At 46.1% G+C, this 21902-nt stretch overlaps 1 protein-coding gene across 2 annotated transcripts in view; it reads right to left on the minus strand.

Moving 5' to 3' along the window:
* Positions 1-21902, minus strand: part of SCAF8 (SR-related CTD associated factor 8) — a 1763249-nt gene that overhangs the window by 1443741 nt on the left and 297606 nt on the right. For both annotated transcript variants that reach the window (XR_014963046.1, XM_085611536.1), the window contains exon 7: positions 19493-19623. Coding sequence is in view for 1 of the 2 variants with exons in the window: in XM_085611536.1 (XP_085467662.1) it covers positions 19493-19623 (131 nt within the window). In the remaining variant the exon portion in view is untranslated. The remainder of the gene's footprint in view (positions 1-19492; positions 19624-21902) is intronic.

Consider the following 21902-nt stretch of genomic DNA (forward strand, 5'->3'; position numbering starts at 1 on the left):
GTGGAGCCGGTGCAGGCGTATCTAGTGGTCGCTTCTTGAAGCTAAGCATCAAGTGACCAGTCTTAGGATCCTTTACAAGAGTTTTTTAGGTAGGATCTGGGTGAAACAGTTCTTCTGTGGGAGGCAGATCCTTCGGTGCAGATGGCTTTTTCGGCGCCGACTCGGTAGTGGTTCTGGGTTTTGAACCGTGTGGTTTTGCAGTGTCTTTGGCTGATGGAGCCTGTTTCATCAGTTACGAGGTCTTTTTCGGCTTCGAAGCATTGGAGTTGGGGCCCTTTGGTGGCAGTTTTTTGGTCAGCCCAGAATGTGTTGTCGGTGTCGAGGAGCCGGTGCCCGTCCTCGACGCCGAGTGCTTGGATGTCGAAGCAGCAGTCGGCGTGCATGAGGAAGAGGATGGCTTTTTTTTCGGTGCCTGTGGATGTTTTTCAGCACCGAGGGTAGGATGACTCGAGCCCGAGTCACCTGAAGGCTTAGTAGGCTTCTTTACTGGGCCCGGAGGCGGGACATGGGAAGCAGTCTATCGGTGTGCACCTGGGCGGGAAGGTGAAGGTGTGACCAAAACCTTTTTAGATGGTGTCGGGGGGGGGGGGGGGGGGGGAGGGGGTTGGGGTCGACGTCTGTACTCACGACCCTCTGTGCTGGAGTGATGTCCTCGACATCAGAGTCATCGGCTTTGGGGGCGCTGACAAGACCTTCATTGACCCGCCCCGGCTCTGGCACATCGACGCCCTCTTGGAAGATGTAGTCCGGGATCGAAGACGACGAGTGAGCCATGGTTCTTCTAGCTCGTCGGTCCCGAATCGTCTTCTTGGAGCGGAAGGAGACGTAAGCTGGACAGTCTCTGGCCTCGTGCTCTGGTGAGAGGCAGAGGTTGCACACCTCATGCAGATCGGTGTGGGGAAACTTCAACCCACATCGAGGACACTTTTTGAATGGCGTCCTTTCCATGAGCCAGATGATAAGGCCCAGGTAGGCCCGAAGGCCTTCGTCGACGACCGGAATCGAAGACTTCGAAGGTGTTGAGTCGCGTGGATTGGGAAAACGCGAGACAATAAAGGTCAAAAAGGGAAGGATTGCACGTCGAAAGAAAAAAACGGTAACGGTTCCGAACTGGAGCGCGAGTAACACATCCGAGCATGATGGCGCAAAAAAAAACAATCTGAGGATGGAGCCGATGCCCATGCGCACTATGATCCAAAGGAGGAGTCACCTATCTTGTGACTTTCAAAGACTTTCCAGGACAAAAACAAGTGCAAACATCCGGGCCCAACACCAGATGGCGATCTATTCATAGTGTGTAATCTGCAGCTCATATGCCTCGAACATAGTATTTCCAGATGGATATCTTCTGCAATTGCATTCGGTCATGAGAAGGCTGGAAGGCCTTTAACTTTAAAGTTTAAAGCACATTCGACAAGGAAGATGGATACTTCAGCCGCATTATTTGCGGGAAAATCGCCCCCAGACATTTGTAGAGCAGCAACGTGGTCAAATGTCCATACACTCACCAGGCACTACTGTCTGGACACAGCAAGGAAAGGAGATTCAGCGGTGGGACAGGCTGTACTCCGCCGACTGTTTAAGGTACTTTTTATTTTAAAAGTATATACTTGTATACAAGTTATCCATGATACGATTGTTTTTCCATGATATCTTATATGTATATGTGGTCTTTGTTATTTTAAACATTGAGACACACAATCCACTATGTAAGCTAGAAGGTATTGTATTCTTTGAAAGTGTATTATTTTAACCATAAGGAAAAAGGGGTCTTAGCCTCTAAACGCTTCTCACGGATGAGATACTGCTTTCTATTCTGATTCAAGCATGTGAATCTATGAAAGATATAACGCTGGAGAAAAAACAAGTTGCTTACCTGTACAATGTTGTTCTCCAGTATTGATATCTTTCATAGAATCAAATGTGGCCCGGCCTCCTCCCCGTTTTGTAAAGTAGACCACTTTTACCTCACGATAAGTATCCTTGGCTCACACTGGTGCTGTGGTGGCTCTGCAGAGGATTATGATGTCAGGGCTGGCATCTCATTGGCTGACTTTTGGACCATATAATGATGGTGATGGGTTACTATAGTATAATGCATTTGTATTGGTTTTCATGGAGTTTTTCTTTTATACTGCTATATTTCTAATACCGAGAGACTCCCACCATGACGATGGGAAAGATTCAAGCATGTGAATCTATGAAAGATTCAATGCTGGAGAATTTGAATAACAATTCTAGTCAGTCTCTGTAAGAAACTGGCTCTATATATACTGCACCAAAGTGAGGTACAGTGTGTATAGAGTCCAAGAGTCCCCAGAGGTAGGCAGAGGTTAAAGTTAGATAGAACCTTACTCTCTAATAGTGGTAGCTTGGTCGAACAGTAAGACCGTATCAGAGGCCAGTGTTAAGCATTTGATGTACCCACTCAGTCAGCAAATGAATTCACACTCAAGAACTGAACTCTAGGCCAATTGTGTTTGTATAAAAATATACTGTTTATTTTTAGAACCAAGCAAGCCTGGTACAGGTAAGCATTACATACTTTTCAGTAATAAGTTACTGGATATAGTTTGAAAATGCAATAGAAATTGTACCTTGTTTGATTTACAGGGGAGCAGTAGTATCCAACACTTAGCAAATACAGTACATTGAAATCAATAGGCTTTTTCAGTAAATTGCAGGTAAGTTACTTTTTATGTTACTTTTCTAACTTAGTGCTGGATACCTAGATTCAGCACTGGGACATTTCCTAGAAACAGGTAAGTAATTACGTTTTGGTTATTCGCATGATTTTTAAAGAATATTTTCAGTAAAACAAATTCCACACTTAGAAACTTTTTGGAGCGGTACTTTGAAATGAATGGGCTTCTACAGTAAATTGCAGGTAAGTTACTTTGTACGTTACTTTTCCAACTCAGTGCTGGATATCTAGATTCAAGGCGGTACAAAAGGGGGTGGTGATGGACGGAGCATCAGAACCAATCAAACACTCACCTCCCAGTCAACAGATCTGGGTTTGATCCATCACCGTTCTTTAGCCCACTCTGCCACCCCAATTCAGACATGGCCATATTGTGAGAAAGTGTCATCTTTCTTGCATGGTATGCCCCCACTTTTTGCTAAATTGCTGAATGTACTTTGATTAAGTGTACCCTGGACTCCTGCCAATCAGGTGCCCAGGGCCTATGTTCCTTCCTTAAAACACACCAACTCCAAATTGGCAAACCCTAGCCACATGCCAGCCCCTGGTAAATGGTACCCTAGGTACCCAGGGCCTTGTGGCAAGGGAAGGCCTCTAGGGGCTGCAGCACTCGTTGTGCCACCCTTAGAGGCCCTGTACCCTTACACACACACACTGCCCTTGCAGGCTGAGTGTCTGGGTGCAGGACAAAACAAAGAGTCGACATGGCACACATCTCTGTGTGCCATGCCCATCACCTACACTGCCAAGGCATATATCAGTCACCCCTCTAGCTGGGTGCTTTACGCCTATGGTGTGGGCACAGGAGCAGGAGCCCTGTGCCCCTACAGTACCCAGGTCCATTCCTGGGCACTGTAAGTGCAGTGCTGCCATTTAAGAGTACATGGTGCTGAGAGCTCGTCAAACACGAGCTCCACAGCACCATAATGGCAACACTGAAGACTGGGAAGTTTGGTATCAAACTTCTCAGCACATTAAACCCACACTGATGCCAGTGTGGGATTTAATGTACTAAGCACCCCAGAGGGCATCTTAGAAATGCCCCCTTACAACTAACCTACAATCCACGTCTGCTCTGAGGCTGCCCAGGCTGCCACACAGCAGACACGTTGCTGGACCCCTGGGTGGGAGAGCCCCTGCTCTCCCGGGCCTGCAACAATGCACATCCTGGGTGAGGTGATAAATCTCCTCCCCCAGGATGAGCAAAAGGAAGCTTCAAAGGCATGCCGCCTCTTGGAGATTCCCCAGGCCACTGCAACCCCCCACTCTGGCGGGAAACTTGGCCGGAAACCCCATACAAGGTCAGGGGATGTGCCAGCCTGCCCACCCCACCCCTCAGGTGGGGGAGGCAAGGTGAAGCACATCTCAGGGCTCTCGCCATATTGAAGATGGGGGGCCCTACCCTATCAGGATTAGGCTACTGCCCCCCTCCCACAGGAGAGAGGAAGGATAGGGGGTGTACCCACCCCAGGACAAGGACCCATTGGTCCCTGGCCTTCACCTACCTGTAACGTCCCTAAATCTAGTATTTAGGGGCACCCTGATTCCAGATTCCAGATTCGAAAAACTACAAGAAGAGCAAGAAGAACAAAGACCTGCCCTGCAGCTGCTAAAAAGGGAAGAAGACACCAACTGCTTTGGCCCCAGCCCTACCGGCCTGTCGACTCCCGGACCTGCACCAGCGCGGCATCTCTCGTGGCCAGCAACCTCCCCAAACCCCGGAGGACCTGGCTACCTTTTGGCTCTAAGCCCCTGGGACTCCCATGAGTAGAGGCTCTACTCAGAAACCTATTTTTAACCCCTGGCAGCAGCCCGGAACCGCGGACCCAACACACTCTGCACCAGCCAAGCCTGGCCAGTGCCGGAGTGGACAAAGACCCTGAGGACGACCCCACGGCGACTGTGACCCCGAGTCCGGCACCCAAGGACCCCCCTCGACATTCCGGAAGAAGCCTGCAGCCTCAGAACAGAGTGCCACCCCAACCGCGATCAACAAGAGGGTAAGATTTCTGACATCAAAAGGCACCCCTGCACCCGGCGCCCTGCGGCCCCCTGTGCCCAATCCCGGGGTACCCACCTAACCTACAACTACCCAACTTACCTCTCGAAGTGGTGGTGGCACCTGAAGCATCCTCGTCCCCGAGCTTGCAGCCTTTTTCCAAACCGGAACATTCCCATTGATTTCCATTGAGCGCCCGACGGCTCAAAAGCACCCTGCGCCCAGCCGCCCGAGTGGCCCTGGCAGTGCAATCTCTACACTAGCCTATTTCCCCACTTGCCCTGAGTGAGTGACCAGGAGCCCAGCTCCCACAGCCGCGTGGCCTGCTAGTCAGCAGCCACCAAACCAGGGCCCCCTATTCCTCATAGGCTAACATTGGGCCTAACTCTCTCTGCACCCGGCCGTCCTGAAACCGCTGAGGGTGAACTGACTGTACCTACCTGACACTGGGAGACCCCTGAGTCTATGCCCAGAACTTCAACTCTGCCAGTCGAGAACTTACCCTTAAACCGCGATCTTCATTTTCCTCATAGGGTAACATTGGCTGGCTTTTTCTTGGAAATTCTTCTAAGTGTGAACTTTTCAAAACTCAAAATATTCACCAAAAATCAGCAGAGTACCAAAAACGAATTTACTCACCTGCTCTTAGGTGAGCTCCCAGTGCTGGATCTTGGTGCCCAGCACTGACTCTGAAAAGTACCCACAACTACACTTACCTTTAACTCCTTTTTCTTCCATAGGAAACCATTGACTGCTTTTCTGTGAAATTTCTTCTAAGTGTTGATTTCTGCAATCTTGAAATATTCTTTTAAAATCGTACAATTTCTGCAAACGTAATTACTTACCTGTTTCTGATAAAGACCCCAGTGCTGAGTCTAGGTACTCAGACCTGGATTACAAAAGTAACGATAAAGTACTCTACCTGCAACTTGAATTTCTTGCCATAGAGATCCATTGAATGTTTTCTTTGAAATATTTTCTAAGTGTCAACTTTTGAAATAGGTAAATATTATTTAAAAATCAGTACAGTAATTAAGTCGACTTTCACCACTTGATTCTGAATATTGTCCCAGGGCTGGATCTAGGAGCCAGACCTGGAATTCCAAAGTAATCTGAAAAGTAATTTATTACAAATAACCTGAATTTACCATTGAGCTCAATGCATTGTTATGTTTAGGAAATAGGATTGTTTATTGCAACCAACTGTGACTGTTTACAAAAATCCATTGCTTATTGCAAAAGTATTTATATTCAACCTCTCATTCTGAGAAAGTATATTTTTATTCCCTTTGTGGTTCTAAAAATAAAACAAGCATATATTTTATATATATAAACCATTGGCCTAGAGTTCAGTTATTGAGTGTGTGAGACCATTTGCTGACTGAGTGTGCACAACAAGTGCTTTACACTGTCCTCTGGTACTGCCTTACTGCTCGACCAAGCTACCACTTTAGAGAGTAAGGTCATACCTAACTTTAACCTCTATCAGCCCCTGGGGGACTGTGGACTCTGTACACCCTGTACCTCTTAGGGAACAGTATATACAGAGCCACTTTCTCACACATATGCAAATCAGTCTGACCCTGTGCCTCATGGGAACAGTCCAGCCCGAACTGCCAAGCCATGCCTTTCCTGGACCGGAAACAAGCTTCCTAGGACCGGTTTCTGGCATTTCAGCCGTCTTCAGCCAGGCTTGCTTGAATCCAGTGGCAAAGTGAGCAAGGGACTCATGTCTGAGCATACCCTGCCAACTTATGGCGAACAAAGCGGTACAAAAGGGGGTGGTGATGGACGGAGCATCAGAACCAATCAAACAATCACACCCAGTCTATATCTAGATTCAGCACTGGGACATTTCCTGGAAACAGGTAAGAATTTACGTTTTGGTTATTCGCATGATTTAAAAAAAATATTTTCAGATTTCAAAACTCCACACAAAGTTTTGGAGCAGTACATTGAAATGAATAGGCTTTTACCGTAAATTGTAGGTAAGTTACTTTAAACGTTACTTTACTAACTCAGTGCTGGATACTTAGATTCAGCACTGGGACATTTCCTGCAAACAGGTGAGTAAACAAGTTTTGGTTATTTGTGCGATTTTTAAGGAATATTTTTAGATTTCAAAACTCCACACTTAGAAACTTTTTAGAGAAAAAGTGTCAATGTTATCCTATGGAGGAAAAACAGGTTAACGGTTCTCTGGTAAGTAATCAGCTGTGGGAGTTAAGGTTCTGGGGTTAGACTCCGGGGTCTCCCAGGGTCAGTGATGCACTGTTGTTGCACCCTCAGAGGCTCTAGGGAGGCCTGGTGCAGAGTGTTGAGGCCCAATGTTATTCAATGGGGGATAGGGGGCCTCCGGTTGGTGGCTGCTGGCAAGCAGGCCACTGGGTTGTGGGAGCAAAGATCCTAGGGTTAAGTTCAGGGCAAGTTGGGGACCAGAGTAGCACCAAAGGTGCACCCTCAGTGGCACTAGGGCGGCCGGGTGCAGGGTGCTGTTTTGAGGTCGGGTGCCCTGTTTTCAAAAGGAGAACCTCCGGGATAAAGAAACACTGTAGGCTCGGGGACAAGGATCTTCTGGATGCGACCACCACTTTGAGGGGTAAGTTGGGATGTCGTGGGTTTGTTAGGCACCGTTGGTTTGGGCACACAAGGCTGTGGGGCGACAGGTGCAGGGGTGCCTTGTGGCGTCGGATTTTCTTACCCGCTCTGGTTGCAGTGGGGGGGTCCTCTGGATTGAGGCTGCAGGCGTCGTCTGGAGGCTTGAGGCAGGTCAGGGGTCACCGGATCTTAAGTCAGGATCGCCGGGGGGGGACCTCCTTGTGGTGTTTTTCAACTCTAGCTCAGGCTGGGTTCGGCGGGAGCAGACTGGGCTGGATTAGCGGTCTCTGGCTGGCACCAGAAGCTGCAGTTTAAACACGTCTGGTGTTCACATAAGAAACAGTCTGGGAAGTGAAGGCAGGCAGGTCCTCTGGGGTTTGAGAGGTTGCTGGTTGCTGGACACGCCGGGATTACGCAGGAGCAGGCTCGAGAGGGAGACAGGCCTGTAGGACTGGGGCCAAGACAGTGGGCTGGATCTGAGGAAGGAATGTTCAGGGTGCCCCCTAAATACTAAATTTAGGGGCGTTACAGGTAGGTGAAGGGCAGGGACCAATGGTTCTCTTTCCTGGGGTGGGTACACCCCCTATTCTGCCACTCTCCAGTGGGAGGGGGGCAGGAGCCTGTCCCTGGTTGGCTGGGTCCCCCCATCCTCAAGATGGCGGGGACTCGAGGTTGTGCTTCACCTCGCCTCCCCCACATGAGGGGTGGAGTTGGCAGAGGTGGGCACACCTCTCTTCCCCACTTGTTTTTCCCGCCGGTTCTCCCGCCCAAAATGGGGGCGAAGAACCAGTGGGGACCAGTTGCTGAAAGCAGCAAATGGTCTGGAGAGGCTCACAAAGGCAGTATGCCTTTGAAGCTTCTCCTTCGTGAACCCTGCCCTTCCTGGGGAGGAGGCTTGGCTCCTCGTCCCAGGATGTGAATTGTTTCAGGCCCCCGAGAGCAGCAAGCTCTCGACCCAGGGGTCCATAAACATGTCTGATGGTTGCAGCCTAAGCAGCAACTCAGTCAGGTCACTAGGAGTTGGTCAAGTTGCAGGGGGCATCTCTCAGATGCCCTCTGTTGTGCATTTTACATTAAATTCCACGCTGGCATCAGTGTGGGTTTAATGTGCTGAGAAGTTTGATACCAAACTTCCCAGTCTTCAGTGTAGCCATTATGGTGCTGTGGAGTTCGGAATGACAAACTCCCAGCACCATATACTCTTAATGGCAGCACTGCACTTAGTGCCCATAAATGGACTAGGGCACTGTAGGGGTACAGGGCTCATGAACCTGAACCCTCACCGCTGGCATAGGTCACCCAGCTAGAGAGGGGACTTATGTATGCCAGGGCAGTGGTTTGTGGGCATGGCACACAGGGATGTGTGTCATGTCGACTCTTCACTTTGTTCTGCACCAAGACACGCAGCCTGCAAAGGCAGTGTGCGAGTGTCAGGGTACAGGGCCTCTAAGGGTGGCACAATAAGTGCTGCAGCCCTTAGAGGTCTTCCCTGGTCACAGTGCCCTAGGTACCTGTGGTACCATTTACCAGGGGCTGACCTGTGGCCAGAGATGCCAATTGGGTTAGTTTTGGTGAAAGAACACAGGCCCTGGGAACCTGATTGGCAGGGACCCAGGGCACACCATGAAAACGTGCATCAGTAGTCTGGCAAAAAGTGGGGGGGTTACTGCAACAGAAACCCACTTTCCTACACATCTCACGTTACACAGTCCGCACCAAGAATAACATTAACCTATTTAACACAGCTGGACTTAAGGTTAAATTGAATAAACCAAACCGGTTAAGTTTTGTTTCAAGATTTTATGTACTCTGTTTTCAGTAGACTTGGCCATTAAGTAGTATTCCTATAAATGGAGAAATGTCATTTCACACCCCAGCCCTTCCATTTACTGCCGGCAAAGCCAAAGGTGATCGTTCCAGTTCATCTCAATCAACCATTTTCCCTGGAACTGTGGTCCATAAGTAGATTAATTCTCAATATTATCATATCATAAATATTCCTAACAAAGTTTTTTTATTTCAAAATCATGAATTTCTTTAACAATCTTTTTAACTGCGGAAGAATCTATGCCATAGATGGTCTAGATCAGTGCTTCCCAACTTTTTAGAACCACAACAAACTTTCGCAAACCACCTACCTTTAATAGACAGGAGATATGCAAATTTTTATGTAACTAAAGCATCGTGCAGTAGTGCATTGTCATTACAGCACTTTTCCATTGAAATGGTCACTACATATGCAGAAATATACAATTTTACTGAAAACTATACGCCACACAAACAAAATTGTGTGGAAAACAGGTTTCAGTACATACTATTTGGGCATCACCAAGTAGAATGTCTTGATTTGTTCTGATGCTGTTAAAATCTTTGTTTCCAATACACTTCAGAATTACAAAAAAAATAAGCTACATTTTTGCTGAATGTGTACAGTTCATTTACAGGTATTTGCATTTGGTGTATTACAAAAAAAGGACATACTATCCCATTTCCCTTCACACGTCATATACCCCAAAGAGTTTGTCACATAATTCACTATACTCTTCTTTCTCGGACTGCAAAGTGAGCAGTTTGTAAACACCAGTCCCTATTTAAAAAAATAAGCAGCAGAAGCCCGACATTAGACCTCTGTCATAAAACTGTACCAAATGTGCCAAGATAAGTACAGCATTTAACAGCATCTTAATTTCCTTGGACTTTGGAGACTCATCAAAAAATGGTCTCCTAACTCTAGTGGGTAGTGACAGTTTGTCAAACACTGGTCTAGCTAAAGAATTGGAAGTCATTTGTAATAAGAGACAGGATGAGACCACACTTATGAGAAAGCTTTAAATAATCTGCTCATTAAAATAACATTTGTCTTTGCAAATTATATTTATCAACCGCCTATCTTTTATTCAGACGTTTACAGGGAAGGTCAGGAGGTAGTACGATTAGTTTTATAGTGATGACGGATATTTTGGGCATTTTATTAAAAAAAATTAAACTCAGATGAAATATATCTACTATCAACTATTTAGGTGTTGATATCAAACTGAGAACATTGGTGATATTACATTGGGAATTAATTGGGAGAATGTAACAAGTTTGACGTTATGGAAGACAAAGGTGGTTAGAAGAAACGGCCATACTATCCGATGGAGTATGGTTAACCCAGAAGATATTTTATCTAACTTAGTAATTGCCACTAATAAAGATTTTGAGACCTGTATGAATGAGTCAGCAGTTAACCTAGAAATTAAGAGGGCTTTTACTGGAATTTCTGAGGGTACTAAAAAACAATCTACATTCCTGCCAAGGTCACCCAAAAGAGAGGATGGTTTGAGAAGAGTTTTGAGAAGGAGGAAATATAAATGTAGTGCTGCAGGCCATAAAAATAGCAATAAAGGAAGAGGCCTGGGCAGCTTGATTAGTGGCAAATGAAACCCAGGACAATGCTGCCTTTTTATTGGTGTGATTAATCACCCCTATTTTAGGGATGCAGGCTTCCCTACCGTGGAGGTTGCTACCTACACTCAGGACTGGATAGCACACTTTAGCCGGTTATATGCCACATCTGGCAGTGATGTGCAGGCCGATATAGAAGATTGATCTATTCAACGTTAACACAGTAGTCTTTACATTAAGTGAAGTCATCCTAGCCATTTACAATAGCCGGAGCAGGAAAGCTACAGGCTGTGACAGAATAGACCATTGAACTCTAAGAATTAAGGGTTTATGCCACCACGTATCCCCGCCCTCTCACCAATGTACTGTGAGCAATTTGCAAGTCTGAGAAATTGTACACCAGGTCACATCTTCAAAACAAACACTAGCAAAGCCACTGGTCTCGCCTATGCAAGAGCTATTGGCTTTGGGGAATGTGTTTTAGTAAAGTTGTAGAACAGCATGGTGGCAGGTGTTCACCTTGGCCAAACAGTGACTGAGGAGAGTAGCGTGGATTGTCGTAGAGTGGAATGAGAGTGGGTAGAGTGTCGCAGAGTGGCATACAGTGTTGTCTAGTCGAGTAGAGTAGTGTACTAGATTAGAGTACATTGGCATAGAGTATTGCAGAGTAAAGTGGGGTAGAGTGCAGCAGCATAGAATTCAGCAGTCTACAATGTAGCATTTTGGAACGCAGTGGAACAGATTAGAGTGTTGCGTAGTAGACTGCAGTGGCACAGAGTGGAGTGATTTAGAGTGGGCTAGAGTGCAGTGGCAAAGGGGCAATGCAGCGCGCGGGGCGGGGCAATGCAGCGCGCGGGGCGGGGCAATGCAGAGGGCGGGGCAATGCAACATGCGGCGTGCACAGAGCAGAGGGGTGAGGCGTGCAGAGGAGCACAGAGCAGTGTGGCACAGAGCAGTGTGGCACAGAGCAGTGTGGCACAGAGCAGTGTGGCACAGAGCAGTGTGGCAAAGACTGCAGTAATGCAAAATAGACTGGAAAATGTCAGTATGTCATGAAAATTTAGAACGCATGTATGGTGTTTAAAGCTCCGAAGATGGGTGGAAGTGGCCAAGCAGGGATGTTCAAGTGTCATTATAATAGAAAGAAGGGATGTTAGAGTGGAATCATGAGTGTACAGATCAATTTTTATACTCTAATATTTAAATGACTATTTAAGAACGTATAGTTTCTTACCTGTCTGTGTAGTTTTGTAGCTAGAAGACTTTCTGGATTCACTATGCTGTGCATTATTCCGTCATCTAGTGGTTGGGTCCGGAATTGTAGTATTTCTTCTCTTTTTTTTTGTTCGTGGCCCAGGTGGGCGTCGACATACCACCATTTGGTGTCCTTCGTGACGCAGACGCGCTTCCTCCAGAAGCTCCCACCTTTGGTCGCCATCTTCGGATTCTTTTTTTTTTTCTTATCTTTTTTTTGTTTTGCTAGTTCTTCTCATTTAATCCTTGTAAAGTCTTTCACCTTCTGCCCCCCTTTATCCTCCTGTCTCATCTTTGTGGCGGAGGACAGCGGGTTCGCTAGTGAATCCAGAAAGTCTTCAAGCTGCAAAACTACACGGACAGGTAAGAAACTATACGATTTGCAGCGTGAATCTTTCTGGATTCACTATGCTGTGCATCGACTTTGTAGCGGTTTGTCCTTATAGTGGTGGTTGGGTGGAAGATGAGCATTGGTTACTGAAAATGTGTTGCAAGACCTTCTGTCCCACTTGTGCTTCTTTGTTCATTTGGATATCCACACAGTAGTGTTTAGTGAATGTGTGCACTGAAGACCATGTAGCCGCTTGGCAAATGTCTTGAATTGGTGTGTTGGCTAGAAACGCAATTGTTGCTGCTTTCTTCCTTGTTGAGTGAGCATGAACTGCTCCCTGTAATGGCTGAGCTGCCTCTTTGTGGCAGAGCAGTATGGTTTGAGCAATCCATCGTGCAATGGTATTTTTGGTAACTGGTCGTCCCAAAAAACTGCTGGCAAAGGGTACAAAAATTCCTTTGTTTTTCTGCACTCTTTTGTCCTTTCCATATAGTGCATCACTGACCTCCTGGCGTCCAGTGTGTGTAAGGCCCTTTCTGTGCTCGTGGAAGGTTTTTGGAAAAAACTTGGTATTTGAACTGTCTGATTGATGTGGAACTTCGACACCACCTTAGGCATGAAATGCTGGTCCGTTCTCATGACAATCCTATCACTGTGTATTTGCAGGTAGGGTTCTTGGAGTGTTAGCGCTTGCAATTATCTCACTCTTCGCAGTGATGTGATAGCTACTAGGAAGGCTGTCTTTAGTGTGAGCATATGCAGTGTAGCTTTGTGAATAGGCTCAAATGGTGCCTTCATTAGTTGTGTTAGCACCACATTGAGGTTCCATGCTTTTGCTGGCATTCTGCCTGGCGGTGCGATCCTTTTTGCACCTTCTAGGAATCTCTTTACCACCTGTGATGTGAAGAAACTTTTCACTTTCTCCTCTTGTGTAAGCCACAATTGCCGCTAAGTGGACCCTTAGGGATGTGTAGCCTAGTTTATTCTGCAGTAGATGCGTCAAGTATCTTAGTACTGTTGATTCCTTAGTAATTTTTGTTTGCAGTTTCTCCCTAATGCACCATTCGGTGACTCTTTTTCACTTTGCTACGTAGCACTTTGTGGTCGGTCTTCTTGCCTCTCTGAGTACCGCCATTGTGCTCGCCGGTAATTTGAGGTATGTGAACTCTAGGTCCTCAGGAGCCATGCAGCTAGGCTGAGGCTTTCTGGTTCTGGGTGTAGTACTCTTCCGTTTTGCATCGTTAGCAGGTCCTTCCTGGCGGGGAACCTGTGCGCGTGCATTTGTGACATCTCCATGATTTGTGAGAACCATGTTGGTCTGGCCCACTGGGGCGCTATCAGGATGAGCATCATGCTGCTGAACCTGCACTTGTTCAGCACCCTGTGTAGTAGCCGTATTGGTGAAAAAGCATAGGCAAATGTCCCTGACCAGCTTATCCATAACGCATTCCCCAGGGACTGTTTGCACGGTACTCTGGATGCGAAGTTTTGGCATTTTGCAGTTTGGTGTGTTGCAAAGAGGTCTATTTGTGGAGTCCCCCATTTGTAGAATACCTTCTGGATTTCCTGTTGGTTGATCTCCCATTCGTGGGATGCTGACGTCTGTCTGCTGAGCCAGTCTGCTTCTACATTGTCCTTCCCTGGTAGATGTATTGCTAACAGGTCTATTTTCCTGGGGATTGCCCATCTCCATATTTCCTGCGCTAGCCGGGAGAGTGTCACTGAATGTGTCCCTCCTTGCTTGTTGATGTAGAACATGGTAGTTGTATTGTCTGTTTGTATCAGTACTCTGTGCCCGTACAGCAATTTCTGAAAGGCCTTTAAGGCTAGGAACACTGTCTTGAGTTCTAGGTAGTTGATGTGCTTTATTGCATCTTGTAGTCCCCACAACCCCCTTACTTGGAGGTCGTTTGTGTGCGCTCCCCACCCCTTCTGGGAGGCGTCTGTTGTAATGGTTACAGTTGGAGTTGGCTGTGAGAATGGTCTCCCCCATGTGATAAGTTCTTCTGGTTACACCATGCTATTTCTTGCTGTACTGTCTGTGTTACAACCACTAGATCCTCCCAACTCCCTGTCGCTTGTGACCGTTGCTGCTGGATCCATTCTTGGAATGGTCTCATGTGCAGGCGAATATTCAGTACCAAATGTATGCATGATGCCATCATCCCCATCAGTTTGCTCACAGTCCTCTCTCCCAATGGATTGAAAACCCCAGTTGGGCAAGCGTCTGTATCACTATCTCTATGTGCCTCTTGCACCTGTGGTATGAGCTTGCTTTTACCAGCCAGTCGTCTAGGTATGGGTATACATGTATCCCCTTCCTCCTTAAGTGTGCTGCTATTGCCGCCAGACATTTTATGAAGACTCTTGGTGCTGATTTTAGTCCAAAAGCTAGCACTGTGAACTGGTAGTGCGTGTTGCCGATTATAAACCTGAGGAGGTGTTTGTGTTTGCTGTTGATGGGGATGTGCAAGTAGGCGTCCTTTAAGTCTATAGTTGCCATGTAGTCTCCTTTTTGTAGTTGAGGTATGACCTCTTGGAGCGAGGTCATCTTGAACCTTTGAGTCTTTATGAACCTGTTTAGGAATCTGAGGTCTAGAATTGGACGTAATGTTCCGTCTACCTTTGGTATGAGGAAGTAGGTTGAATATACCCCTTTGTTCCGTTGTTTTTGTGCCACAATTTCTATGGCTCTTTTCTTTAGCAGCTCTCTTGCTTCCTACCTCAAGTGTGTCAGCTCTTCTGTTGTGCGCACTCTGACCCTTGGCCTTCTGTTTTGCGGTGGCCTTTCGAGGTCTATACAGTACCCATATTGTATGAGGTTCAATATCCATTTGTCTGATGTTATTTTCCTCCACTCCTGGAGGAAGAGTCTTAATCTGCCTCCTACTGGTGTTGTGTGTAGGAGGAGCTGTTGAAGGTTGTTTTTTTGCAGTTTTTTGTCTTGGCTCTTTCTGCACTTCCTGAGGTCTCATCCAGGTGTGAGTTGTTTTTGCTGATGAGTCACTTTCCTGTGGGAGGCTGACTTCCCCTCTGGCCGTTACCCCTTCCTCGGCCGCGCCCTCGAAAGGATTGTCACCGGGCTGGTACTGCCAGTTCTGCTGATGCTGTCCCTGCTGCTGTCCCTGGTTACCCCCTTGATAACTTTGCTGGGTAGTTTGGTGTGATGCCACAGGCTGATTTCCTCTGCCTGTTGGTCTCCTGGAAGGTGTTCCCCTTCTCATCCCTCGGAACTGCAGCGCCCCCATAGACCTAGCTGTTTCGTTATCTTTTTTCAGCTGATTCAGTTTTTCATCTACTGGTGCTCCGAACAGTTGTTCCCCGTTGAAGGGTGTGTTGAGGATGTTGTTTTGGCCCTCATTCTTGAAACCTGAAAATCTTAACCAGGCATGCCTCCTTTCTGTGATCCCCAGCATCATCTGCCTGCTAGACGTCTCTGCTGCGTCCAGGGATGACTTTAAACATGTATTAGCCATGTTCTTCCCCTCTTCTACCAGATGGCTTGCCCTTCTCAAGCATGTACCAGAACAATACCAGAGGAGTTCTCCCACTTCTTCCAAGTGCTGGTATGCGTGCCTGTTGATGAGTGCATTGGAGATGGCGATGTGCCACTGTTTAGCTGCAATCCTTTCCATCTTCCTACATATGATGTCCATCCTCTTGCTTTCTTTGTCTGGTGGTGGGCCAGAGATTGTGGGTATATTTGCTCTTTTCCGAGCTGTGGCTATAATGATGGAGTCGGCTGGTACTGACCCCCTCTGATGTACATGGGGTCCTTCGAAGAATGTTTATATTTTTTCTCTGCTCGTGGAGTCACTGCTCTACGCATGGCAGGCTCTTTGAATGCCTCCTTCCCTGGGTCCAGAACACTTGGGAGCATAGGCAGGAACTGGCTTAAAGTCAGGGAAGGCAACAAGGTCTGCAAGAGGAAACAAGACTGGGGTTTTTCTTCCTCTAACTGCACTCCATACGTGTCAGCAGCCCTTTTGATGACTTGATTGTAGATCTCTATGTCGTCCGGCGGCGAAGGCCTCGACGGATAGGATTCTATGCCCTCTTCTGGTGATTCGGCGGCGAGATCTTCCCACGACAAGTCGTGAACCTCCGAAGAAGTCGACTCTTGGTAAGTCTCATCTTCTTCCCCTTCGCCTGTCCCGTAGTACAGGTCATCTTCCTGTTCCTCTCCAGGTTCAGGTGTGTTCGGCACTTGGAAGTCCTTGACGCTCCCTTCTGTTTCGGGCGTAGTCTTCGATGGTATGCTGTAAAATTTTTGCTTTTTGTCAAAGTTTTTTTGCGTTGCAAGATGTTAGCCATTTCGGCCTCGAGCCTCTTTCTTTTCTTTTCCATCTCTGCCACGTGATCGGCTTCGAGGGTCTCGACCTTCCTCTTCGCGGTTGTCGACGTCGAAGTCTGTCTCGGACCTTCGCCTTTCGACATCGAGGCCTTGTTTTTGTGGCTGCTCTTTGGCGCCTTTCCCTTGTCTTGGGATTTCGCCGTCTAGGGGTCCTTCTCAGAGGATCCGATGGTCTGCTTGTCCCTGGATGCAGTAGTCGACGTAGAGTGCTTCGACGGCCCTGCTCCTTCCGAGGACTTTGGCTCACGTTTTCGAGTCTCAGTGGAGTGTTTAGGGTTCGACGACTCTAACCTCCTTCGACGTTTTCTTTTCGACCTCGACGACCACGACGTCTTCTGGTCCTTCTGCTACGTTGTCTTCCTCTCCGCTGGAGAGTCCCAAATTTTGGAGCGATGGGGGCGTCCCCTGCATGTTGTAGTTTGCTCTTCTCTGTCTCTCCCTTACTCGGAGAGTCTTCAGGGTGAACGCTGCACAGGCGTTGGAGTCCTCGCTTCGACGGTCGAACGGCAATCAGAGATTACAAACCGGGTGTTGGTCCTTTTGCGCGTACTTGTGGTGGCAGTTTGCGCAGAATTTGAACGGAGTCTTGTCCATCACCGCGCCCAGGGTGCCCCCTGTGTGCGCATTCTCCTTCGAAAAATGTCGAATTCTTCGATGTTCTCTGAACTGTTGTCGAGCTTCTTCTTTACTTGATCTCCGGTGTCTTCCCCGGTGATATATTCCAATATTCTTCTCTCTTTCGTCGATTCTTCTCTCCAAAGTACTTGGAGCTCCTTCCTGTTGATCCAGACCCAACGGCGGAAAAAAGAATCTGAAGATGGCGACCAAAGGTGGGAGCTTCCGGAGGAAGCACGTCGACGTCACGAAAGACACCAAATGGTGGTATGTCGAGGCCCACCTGGGCCACGAACAAAAAAAAAAAACAGAAGAAATACTACAATTCAGGACCCAACCACTAGATGGCGGAATAATGCACAGCATAGTGAATCCATAAAGATTCACGCTGCAAAAATACAATAAGTCAATGTAGGAGGCATTTGCTAGAACTCAAGCTGTGGCAAACCTAGGTTGGTTTACTATGTCTGCATATAAAATAGACGAGTGGCAGTCATACCACGAACATTCGTTGAATACCTCATGTAGAAATCTTGTATCTTAAATGAACATCAATAGTATAATAAAAATCAATTTTGTGTTTAAGAAATTCAACGGAATCCTGCAAAAGGTGTAAGGAAACTATATGAAAACTAAAAAAACGTAATCTGAGGAACTATCCAGTGTTACACCAATGTTAATGAAGTGTACATTTTGAAGCAATTTATTTTTCAATTATCCAAGGGGATCTGTAGTAAAATGTTTTTAAGTTACCAGTAGAATTTATGTTTTTTACTACACCTGCTACATTGTAAGGTTTTGATGAACAATATAATAAATGAAAATTTTTAAAAAACTGCACATGTACTTTTCTTTCTTTTCACTTCTTTTGTCAGTGGAACAATAGCTAACACTAACTAAAACATAGTTTATTTCTAGGGCTGTACCAGGAACAAATTATTTTTTATGACTCTCAGACCTAGAGAGGAGCAACTTAGACACCCAAAGGTAAATACTACAAGAACATGTTTTATGTGTTGTGCCTGATGTAAGCAGTAGATCTGGAACTTTCACTTCTGGCTGTCACCATGCTTTACATTCTGCTTCTTTCTCAAAAACAGATTGATTAAGATTTATGTTCCAAAGTGAAAAATCCTTCAAACTGCTCAATAAAATATAGTTGACACCAGAATTTTGAAATCTTAAGACATTGACACTTCTGGTATTGCCATTGTTTTAACTTAGCAAGGAATGAGTAGCTGCCTCAGGTTGTGAGGTATACTTCAAAGATGAGAGCCAAAGCCCCTTTCCGATATCTTCTATCTAGTGAGACATCAGACAGGAGCATGACAGGCAAAAAAGGAGTTCTTTAAAAATATATACTCCAAAAAAGAAACTTCAATTACAAAAGTTAATATAGTGCATGACAGAGGATGTGCCTCGGTTTTCAGTAACAGCAGCCATTAGGACTTGGGTTTGGTGCCCATATCTGCCAAGCCTAGGTCCTGACATGTTAATAATGAAGTCTGAGGGTTCTGCTAGCTGATTCCCTGAATAGGGTTCTGTGAATATTGGGTGGTTTAGAGTCATTTAGTCACCTGAACATGTTACAAAAACCTTAAAATAATATACAGAAGTGAATAAAAAGTGCAAGGCAGATGGGGGTGCAGACAGAAGAGACAACCACTACAGGCCCCAGAAAGTCTGGCACAGTTAAACGTTGTGAAGGATCTGTTTCCTTTGAAAAACCGTCTCCACGGCAAGAGAAAGCAGAGGGAAGCAAATAAGTAAAGACCCATGGGCACAAATAGAAAACACTATTACAAATGAGCACAATTTGAATCTGTGTTGATCAAATCTCCTTGCATAGCATCATTAACGGAACCTTTACCATACTGATAAAATGTGTCCTCACAAGATGGGTAGAGGTTAGATAGTTGCAAGGTTACAAAGCTCAATTAGACCTATTTTAAGCGGCCTGACTAAAAAACTACATTTGCTCAAGACTGATACTCATGTGACTAAAGCATTTTCCAACTTGAAGTCGAAGTCTTCCCAAACTATCAAAGCCAACACTTGCCAAAAGGCTTAAGTACACTATAAACTAAGAGATTAGAATATTTCCCCATTGGTAGACAACACATTTACAATTGGTCTTGAGTTCGAGAAAACTAAATGAATATTTGTCGAATTCATTAACAGTTTGTAAAGAAAAGGTATTTCTATAACACACAAATGCAGTTTTTAAATTGATAGATATGATGGTTTTACCTGTTGGCCCTGCGGACTTTGCAAGATTTGTGCTACTGCAGTCAGTGTATCTGAATTGGGCATCTGTGTACCCCATGGGTCGGGCATACTTGCAGAGATGTTCGCTTGCGGGACAGGGGTTACTGGTGTTCCTAACAAAGAAAAAAATGAAAATATTTAATAAGGATAGAACTTCGATTAAAATACACTGAACAATGAAAAGTAAACTGTTTGAAAATGAACTACGTTTCTTAATGATTCAGACATTTTTCTATAGTTAACGCTTGAACTACCTCTCCAACAGTCAAATATTTTTACATTATTAAAGCTTAAATTAATTATCCATAATAGCCATGTCAGCACCACTATGATTCTTATTTAATTGTTTACAGGAAAGGTTATTGAAAACTGGAGTACAGTATATGTAGCTGAGGGGTGTGTAACACACTTTTTGGAAACAAAAATCTGCTGCATGGATTTGGTAAAATTGGTGCACTGCTCTTTTACATTTCTGGAGAGTCTTGTGTGATTATCTCGCCAAGTCAGCTTGAAATATTTTCAAGCCCACTGGAGGTTCTCCCTTTTATGTGCTTTGTTGTGAATCTTAGAGACGCCTTCTCAAGTGAGGAGTCAGACAAAGTGTACACATCTGATGCAGTGCTAGTCTGGTTGTAGTTTGCGGAATGGTCATTTGCTGGTACAACTAGGAGAGGGCTGGCTATTTTGACGTACAAGTAAAGCGTCTATATCCTACATATGTGTGTGTGTGTGTGTGTGTGGGGGGGGGGGGGTAATGGTACAAGTACATTTAAGGTGGTTATGTTTAAAGAATGAGCTGAAGATAATTTTGATATTAGTTGCAAGTAACAGCTGAACCCCCCTGCCCCCCCAACACCCCTCCGCTTTTTGCCTGGCTGTTGATGCAACATTGACTATAGAGTACTGGGTCCCTGCTGTCCAGGTTCCCAGTACCATTGTTCTTTCCCTGAAACTGATCCATAATAGGCCCGTCAGGCCCCCTGTAAGTCCCTATGACGTGCAGACTGCACTGGAGCATGCACGGCCTGGTGCAGACAAAATGACAAAGTCGACATGGCACACTGCCTGTGTGCCATGCCAACTAGCACAGCCTACGGTATAGGTAAGTCACCCCTCTAGCAGGCCCTGCAGGGTGCACTACACCACAGATGTGGGCATAGCTGCATGAGCAGGTATGCCCCTACAATATGCAAGTCCATTCTTAGATATTGCAAGTGCCAGGGAAGCCATGGAGTGCATGGGATGGAAACTCGACAACTTGAGTTCCCCAGCACCATGATGGCCTCTCTGAACCCAGGAGTGCTTGGTACCAAACTACCTCTCTCAAACCCACACTGGACTGCGGGGTTGTCACCTCCTCCAAGCAGAATGGCTAAGTGATCAGCATATCAAGGCAGAAGGCTTCAAATCCTCTGCCATCCTTGATATGCAACCCAAGGTTTCCCCAGACAGGGGAAAATCCCACCAACTGCCACGGGCCCATTTGGCATCAGGACAGGCGGGAAAATTAGTAAGGAGGTGTGTCCCCCTCTCAGGCTAGTTGCATCCCTAAGGTGAGCTACCAGATGTGGACACAACTTTAGAATTCCACCACCATAGTTTTGGAGAAATTAGGCTTTCTGGGTCAGGTGTATGCCTACTTCCCACAGGAAGTGGTCATATACAGGTTGTAGACTCCCTAAAGGTAAGTAGCCCATTGGTTACTACAAGTCACCCACCGTAACACCTCTAAACGGAGAATTTAGGTGGCAACCCTGACACCAGGAACTTTAGATTCAACTAATCAAGTAGAAGAGGACGAGAAGAGTTGTGAGAAAAGTGAGAACGTATAGTTTAACTGTCGGTGTAATTTTGCAGCTTGAAGACTTTCTGGATTCACTATGCTGTGCATTATTCCGTCATCTAGTGGTTGGGTCTGGAATTGTAGTATTTCTTCTCTTTTGTTTTTTATTTCGTGGCCCAGGTGAGCGTCGACATACCACCATTTGGTGTCCCCTATGACATCGACGCGCTTCCTCTGGAAGCTCCACCTTTGTTCGCCATATTTGGATTCTTTGTTCGCCATATTGGGATTTTTTTTTGTCTTGTGTTACTCCTCTTTTAACTTGAAATTATTTCTCCTGTTTTAATAATCTTCCTCCTGTCTCATCTTTCTGGCGGAGAAGGGTGGGATCGCTAGTGAATCCAGAAAGTCTTCAAGCTGCAAAACTACATCGACAGGTAAGAAACTATACGTTTTACAGCTTGAATCTTTCTGGAGTCACTATGCTGTGCATAGACTTTGTAGCGGTTTGTTAGTTTTGTGGTGGCTGGGTGGAAGATGAGCTCTGGTTACTGAATATGTGTTGTAAGACCTTCTGTCCCACTTGTGCTTCTTTGTTCATTTGAATAT

This window comes from Triturus cristatus, chromosome 6 (assembly GCF_964204655.1).
Source record: "Triturus cristatus chromosome 6, aTriCri1.1, whole genome shotgun sequence".
Classification (NCBI taxonomy): domain Eukaryota; kingdom Metazoa; phylum Chordata; class Amphibia; order Caudata; family Salamandridae; genus Triturus; species Triturus cristatus.